General features: G+C 46.4%; 1 protein-coding gene across 1 annotated transcript in view; it reads left to right on the forward strand.

The window, feature by feature from the left end:
• PTPRT (protein tyrosine phosphatase, receptor type, T) overlaps positions 1-8102 on the forward strand; it is an 839242-nt gene that overhangs the window by 551588 nt on the left and 279552 nt on the right. Inside the window, exons 9-10 of the mRNA XM_010829234.1 lie at positions 4168-4369; positions 5734-5836. Of these exons, the coding sequence (XP_010827536.1) occupies positions 4168-4369; positions 5734-5836 (305 nt within the window). The remainder of the gene's footprint in view (positions 1-4167; positions 4370-5733; positions 5837-8102) is intronic.

An 8102-nucleotide genomic window follows, 5' to 3' on the forward strand; every position in this document is an offset into this window, starting at 1 on the left:
TTTCTGCCATAAGGGTTGTGTCATCTGCATATCTGAGGTTATTGATATTTCTCCCAGCAATCTTGATTCCAGCTTGTGTTTCTTCCAGTCCAGCGTTTCCCATGATGTACTCTGCATATAAGTTAAATAATCAGGGTGACCATATACAGCCTTGACATACTCCTTTTCCTATTTGGAACCAGTCTGTTGTTCCATGTCCAGTTCTAACTGTTGCTTCCTGACCTGCATATAGGTTTCTCAAGAGGCAGGTCAGGTGGTGTGGTATTCCCATCTCTTTCAGAATTTTCCACAGTTTATTGTGATCCACACAGTCAAAGGCTTTGGCATAGTCAATAAAGCAGAAATAGATGTTTTTCTGGAACTCTCTTGCTTTTTTGATGATCCAGCGGATGTTGGCCAATTTGATCTCTGGTTCCTCTGCCTTGAAAGTCACTCAGTGATGTCCAACTGTTTGCAACCCCATGGACTGTAGCCTGCCAGGTGCCTTCTGTCCATGGAATTCTTCAGACAATAACACTGGAATGGGTAGCCATTCCCTACTCCAAAGATCAAACCCAGGTCTCCTGCTTTGCAGGCAGATTCTTTACTGTTTTAACTACCAGGGAATCCCAGTAAAAAAGGATGATTCAAGCATATTACATTTATTTTGCAATAGAAATAAGTGAAAGTGTTAGTCACTCAGTCGTGTCTGACTCTTTGCAACCCCATGGACTGTAGCCTGCCAGGCTCCTCTGTCCATAGGATTCTCCAGGCAAGAATAGTGGAGTGGGTTCCCATTTCCTTCTCCAGGGGATCTTCCTGACCCAGGGATTGAACCTGGGTCTCCCACATTTCAGGCAGATTCTTTACCGTCTGAGCCACCAGGAAAGTGCACAATAAATTGGATGCCCTTGAACTGTCCCGAAACCATTCCACCCCCTTACACCCAGCGTGTGGAAAAATGGTCTTCCACAAAACCGGTGCCTGGAGCCAAAAAGATTGGGGACCGCTGTTCTAAGGGGTGATGTGATTGAATTCTCTTTGGAAAGTTCTCACTCCAGCTTCTGTCAGGTATCCCACTGAGAGCACCCAGGCGTGAGAGACTAGGGTGGTCCAGAGCACTTTGTTGCAGCAGAACCCCGCGCCTGAAGCCCAGGGCTGATATGCAGCTCAGCCCTCTTTCCCCACCACTTCCTTCTTTTATGTTTGCTATTCTAACAGATCTTCCTCTCTCTCCACCTCCAAATGAGGAGTCACATTGCTGGATGCATTTTACAGTCCCAGCTCCATCCCATTCAATTTCTCTCACCTTCCTTCTTTCCCTCCCCAGCCTGATCCCCCACTAACTTCGTAAAACTTGCAAGTTAAATTTTTCAAAGACTGGTTCTGACAAAGCAGAGGGAATTAGATTTGGCGAAACCCTTCATAAAAAATTGAAGACACGCTATATTAACATACATTGATTTATTCATAGTGTTTCATTACAAGTAAGTGAGGATCCTGTAATACCAGGAAAGGTGAGGAGAGCAGGCGAGCACGGTATATTATATTGACAGCTTGGTGGAAATTGAGTCGCTTTTGGATTGAATTTGGAGCTCAGAAAAGGAATTGGCTAGTAAATAAGGCATGAGTTTTACCACCCAGTGTCTGTATATCAATGTAGTTGCCACCAGCCCAGGCAGGGGATGGGGGCTGAATTTCAACAGGATGCTCCAGCACCCCGGGGTTCACAGCCACGGGCAGAACTATTCGAACATCTGCCGCCTCCTTCCACCAGGAAAAACTGGATTCCAGCTGCACACAGCTCTCCAGTCAACACAGGATTTTTCTCCGTTCTCCCAAGCCTTCTCCCACCCTAGGTCTTTGCTCACTTAGTTTTCTCTGCCTAGAACCTAGAATGCTCCTTTCTCTGCTCTGACTCTGTATCATCCCCGGGGTATTATTGATAGTTCAGTTTTCCCCTTAAGATACAGCCCTGAGCACTTTGTCTTAGTTTGACATTTCTCAGGAGCAGAGCCCGAGACAAGGATTTGAGCATGAACAGATTATTGAGAACTTTGGGAAACACTAAGAAGTGGAGAAGGAAAAGGAAGGTAGCCAAGGATGGGTGTGTTTTCCAGCCAGCTACCTATGGAGACACATGGCGTGACATCCCTCAAGGAAATCCCCAGGGATGCAGCAACAGTATCACAAGAGAGGAGCCAGGAATGTATGTTTCAACTTCCATCAGTCCAGTTTCTGGTGGTGTAAATTACTTGGCTTGCTTCTGAGAAGGGCTGAAGTGGGTGCAGTTATCGGAGAGAATGCTGTGACCAGGGGCCCCCTGGAACCTGAGGAGTGGGTGCCCTGCCAGCTCTGCTTGCAAAGTGCCCGAATGCTTCAATTCTGTGCATGGCTCCTCCTGGACTCACTGTGCTCCAGGTAGAATCTGGGCTCTCTCCTCAACCTGTGACATCAATTGCTATACTGCTGCCGCTTCGTAGCAGAGAGAGAGGTTACCTCTTTCTCCAGAATGGTTGGTGTCCTAACCAGAAAGAGCCAACTACTACTTTATTTTAACTATTTTTTTATTTGGCTGCATTGAGTCTAAGTTGCAACACGTGGGATCTTTAGTAGTGGCATGTGAACTCTTAGTTGGGGTCTGTGGGATATAGGTCCCTGAACCAGGGTTCAAACCTGGGCCCTCTGTATTGGAAGCATGGGGTGTTAAGCTCTGGACCACCATAGAAGTCCCAGCTGCTTATTTTTGAAGCAGAGTTGGTATGTTCCCTTTTCTGCCTGGCTTTGGCCTTCCTGACAAGCATGATACATTCCTGATGGAAGACAGTGATGCAAGGTGGCTGTGTAGTTAACTTACCTCATTCTGGAACAGAAGACCCTGAGGACAGGGCCTGACCGGTGTTCACTGCATTCATTTGCTAGGGCCTGGCCACACAGAGTGCACGTCCTAGAATATGGGAGTGTGCAGGGATTAGTTGTCATGGAGTAAGTGAGTGAGTGAATGAACGTATTCTTTGGTTACTTAAATTCGTTTTCAGGCCAGCAAGTGTGGTTTGAAATAAAAAACACAGGTTTCAGAGTCCAACAAACCTGGGTTTATCTTTGGTCAGAGATAGGACATGGGATAACCTCAACAAGGCCTGATCTATGGCCACACGTGATAGCCTCATGAATCTCACACACATGATGTTGAGCAAAAGAAGCAGACACTGAAAAGTACAGCCTGTACAATTCCACTTATATAAAGTTCAAAGCCAGGCAGAGTTAGTCTGTGCTGTTAGAAGTCAGGGTAGCAGGGGAGGAGGGGGGGATCGGAAAGGAGATGTGAGGGGAAAACCTCGGGTCTGGTAATGTGTCTCTTGATTAGTTGCTGGTCACATGGTCCTGTGCAGTTAGTAAAACTTCATCCAGCTGTCTAGTTTTCTGAATATAAATTGTGCTCCAGTAAAACACTTTTAATAGAACGAACTAGATAAACCTGGGCTTCCCTGGTGACCCAGATGGTAAAGAATCCACCTGTAATGCAGGAGACCTGGGTTAGATCCCTGGGTTGGGAAGATCCCCTGGAGAAGGGAAAGGCAACCCACTCCAGTGTTCTGGCCTGGAGAATTCCATGGACTCTATACTCCATGGGGTCGAAAAAAGTCGGACATGACCGAGCAACTTTCACTATCGCCACATTGTCCAAAGTGGTGGCCCCAAGCAACACAGGGTCACCACACTTTTGAAATGTGGCTAGTTCAAGTGGAGATGTGCCATAGGGTAAAATATACACTCGATTTCTAAGACCTAATATGAATAATAGAGTAGAACATATTTCATTAAATTTTTATGTTGATTGCAGGTTTAAATAATAATATTTTAGATCTGCTGAGTTTAACCAAATAGATTATGAAAATTAATTTTACTTTATGGTCTTCTTTATTTTTTCTGTAATGAGTGTGACCATTAGAAAATTGAGAGTTATGTATGTGGATTAAATTCTGTTTCTACTACACAGCAGTGCCCCAAAGCATGGATAGTGAAGTATTTGGAGGCTGGAATCATCTGTAAGGTGGATGGTAATGGCTAAACTCGTGACCATGCTCGCCTGCCTTCTGCTTCCCTCCCCTGATGCTCCTCCTGGTGAGCTCCACTCAGCTTCCTGGGCGAGGCACTGATTGGTTTGTTTGCTGGCTTCTTGCACAGATCAACTACAAGGCCGTGGGCTCATTGGACCCGAATGCTGACCTGTCCAGCCAGAGGGGCAAAGTGTTCAAGCTTCGGAATGAAACCCACCACCTCTTTGTGGGTCTGTACCCTGGAACCACCTACTCCTTCACCATCAAGGCCAGCACTGCAAAGGGCTTTGGGCCGCCCGTCACCACCAGGATCGCCACCAAAATTTCAGGTATCTGTCCTAGAAAGGGGAAAGGAAGAAAGGTGATGGTGTTGGTTTTTATCCACTCCTAATACACCTGGGAGTGGAAAGGGGCGGAGCCGACCATCACCGTGTGATCTTGGAGCAGTAAGGACAGTGCAGTCCCTCATCTATCACCACCGTCATCTCGTGAAGAAAACCCAATCCAGGAGCTTCCTAAAATATAAAGCATATATCACCTACACTAGACCAGAGGGAATGCTGAGTGATTTACTCAATAGTTTACCGAGCACACAGTTGCACCAAATAGTACATTTTCGCCATACGATTTCATTTGTAAAAATGTGATTCATTTTCAGGAGTATTCCTTTTGGCCGTGCAGGGCACAGCACGGGTTCTCATGTAACCTCCAATGAATGAGCGAATGAAAAAATAAGTGAATGCCCAGAGCCAGAGCGGCCCAAGATGTCACCTGCCCTCAGCTGTCAGGCCCCCTCCCCCGCCGGACAGCTTCAGAGCGGAATTATCTCAGACCTGTGTTTACATTCACACTGTTTCAGCATGCCCATGCACTTCTGGTCTGCATCCACACAGACTTTGCATAGACGCAGACCCCTGGTAGTTTTTGTAGCTTAACGTTTCCACACACCCTTAAACCACGAGCATCTTCCAAGTTGCTACACTGCTTTCATTACAGTTATGTCAAGCGGATGGACGTAATTTAATTAAACCTTCCCCTGTGGTTGGATATATTTGGCGCCTCCATGTTTTTAATAAAATAATGCTTCAATGAACATGTTACCGAATAAAGTTTGATTTCTTGGCTTGGATTGTGAATTTAGGATTAAATTCCAGAAATTGAAATACTGAATTAAAAGGGATGTAAGTTTAATAGCTCTTAGTACACATGGCTAAATTACCTTCTCAGGGGATTAGGTTTAGTGATGTTCCTATCAGAAGAGAGGGTCTCCTGAAGGGAAAAAAAGAAAAGATCAGAGCAAAGTTCATCACTGCTGTAATTTGCATTCTATTTCTTTTTTATTTTAATTTTTTAAATTGTATTTGCATTTTAAATGTGTTTAAGGTTGACTTTACAGTCACACCTTTAAGTACTTATATTTCCTGCATTTATCTATGTGGTATGGAACTTTTTGATCCATGAAGGCTACCAGCCACATCATTGTTCCCCTCTCCAGACTCTTCTGCATCTTGAAGGAACCTACAGGAAGGTTGAAAGTCAGGGTCTTCTTTGCTGAAAGCCTCGGATGCCACGTGACTCATCCAGTGCTTCCCCAAATAGCTCCCTCCTAGGCAACCTGGGTGTCTTGTGGGAGGTGATGATGGGGTGGGGTTGGGACCTGTGCTCAGCTCCCTTCTCTCTGTTCTCTGTCCAGCTCCGTCAATGCCTGAATATGACACAGACACCCCACTGAATGAAACAGACACGACCATCACGGTGATGCTGAAGCCTGCTCAGTCTCGGGGAGCCCCTGTCAGGTGAGGAGGGGTCTTAACCTGACGTTTTCCATTTTCTTTCTCTTCACCATGCACACCTCCAGCTGAATCATGCCGCTGGCAATGCCTGTGGGCAAGACTGCCCAGGAGCAAGGCTTCCTGGAGGAAAAGGATCAGCAGCTTCAAGCCCAGTTCAGAGGGCCACTGAGCCAGGAGCCCTCTCTCCCCACCATGGGGCACTGGGACTGGCTTAGTGGGAAGGTGTGGATAGGGATCTGAAGAGGGCTGGGAGAGAACTTTCTGGAACAAGCCTATGGTAAATTTATTTAGTCAGGCTGGAGGCCCCGGGAACACAGTATCCCAGCAACATGGCCTGTACACGCCCATCTGCCATTAACAGACATATAGACAGATGCACCAAATGATCAAAAGGACCTGCTCAGAAATTTCAAAGGAGGCACGACCTCAGCGCTAGTCCCGTTTATGGCCTTAGTGTTCCACAGGGGGCTTGAAGTCAGAGTCATACAAGTGTATCTATAGCCCAGGCAGCGAAGGCATCTCTGTAGCCAAGCTGACCCCAAGCAAGTCCATGGGCTTCTGGCTGTCAGGAAGGTGGGCACCTCTTTTATATAAGCTACCCTTTGTATCATGGTGGCCAGAAAGTTCATCTGGGTTTCCCATAAGATGTTACTGGCTTTTGCTCAGAGCTCAAGGGACTACAGACCCTTGAAGCCAAGCAGAGTGTTCGGTGGAACAGCTTTCAAATTGGCTCAGTTCAGTTCAGCAAGCATGCATGGAGTGTTTTATGTGCCAGGAATGGAGCAGAGTACAGGGGATGAAAGCAATCCGTTGATTCCTTCGTTCGACAAACATTTCTTGAGCTCTCTCTCGGTGCCAGGCACTGTTTAAGTGCTTGGAACATGCCTGTGAACTAGCTGCAAATTACTCCTGCTCTAAAGAAAGCTGGACTCTAGCTGGAGAGACAGAAACATGAAAACTTAGTTACAGTACAATTCAATTCATGCTTGTGGAGATGCACGTAGGCACTCAGAGGACAGAAGTCCCAGAGGAGGTGACAGTGAGATGTAACTTTGTTGTTCAATCACTAAGTCATGTCTGATTCTTTGTGACCCCAAGAACTGCAGCATGCTAGGCCTTCCTTTCCTACACTTTCTCCCGGAGTTTGGTCAAACTCATGTCCATTGAGTTGGTGATGCCACCCAAGCATCTCATCCTCTGTTGTCCCCTTCTCCTCCTGCCCTCAATCTTTCCCGGCATCAGGGTCTTTTCCAATGAGTAGGCTCTTTGTGTCAGGTGGCCAAAGGATTGGAACTTTAAGAGATATATCTTAAATGTTGTATGAGATTTAAGCACAGTAAGATGGTCCAGCATGAGCGAAGGCATGGAGTCAAGAGGGAGCCTGATGTCATGGGGAGTGACCAGGAGCAGTTATATTTGCTGTAGCATAGAGGTCGAGGCAGGAGCTGGGAGCTACTAGAGGGGGCACTGGAAAGCCACGGAATAGCCACATTCAGAATCTCTTTTATGATACTGGAGACTGGGAGATCAGCCAAGAGGAGGCTATGGAGATGGTCTAGTTACCTGTTTTCCACCCTGGTCCTACTCCAGAAATTATGAACAGTGGAGCAAATAGAATCATTTGCCAGCAATTTGAATTTTCTGCCTGTTCTGTAGACTTTGAACAGTATCTATGCTAAGTCAGGTGAGTCTTCAGGCCATCAAACAGGTATGTGTAGCATTTGTGAGAGTATAATTTTTGCCTTATATTCCACACATCAGTTGTTCCAGGACTGTCCTAGCTGTGATGAACCAGAGTAGATGGTGGCTTTTTAACATCAGATAAGGATTATCGTACTGTTACTGTAGATTACTGAACTGCTGTGTTTCTTCCTGTTATTCTCAAGCAACATTGTGACTATTTTTCCCCTATGCACTGACATTGGACTTCCCTGGTGGCTCAGATGGTAACAAGTCAATCTGCAATGCAGGAGACCTGGGTTCAATCCCTGGGTCAGGAAGATCTCTTGGAGAAGGAAATGGCAACCCACTCCAGTATTCTTACCTGGAGAATTCCATAGACAGAGGAGCCTGGTGGGCTTCAGTCCATGGGGTTGCAAAGAGTCGGATGTGACAGAGAGACTAACACCTTCACTTTCATGCACTGAGATATCACTAAACTTTAGTTCAGTCGCTCAGTCGTGTCCGACTCTTCACGACCCCATGAATTGCAGCACGCCAGGCCTCCCTGTCCATCACCAACTCCCGGAGTTCACTCAAACTCACGTCC

This window comes from Bison bison, unplaced genomic scaffold (genome assembly GCF_000754665.1).
Source record: "Bison bison bison isolate TAMUID 2011002044 unplaced genomic scaffold, Bison_UMD1.0 scf7180017864500, whole genome shotgun sequence".
Classification (NCBI taxonomy): domain Eukaryota; kingdom Metazoa; phylum Chordata; class Mammalia; order Artiodactyla; family Bovidae; genus Bison; species Bison bison.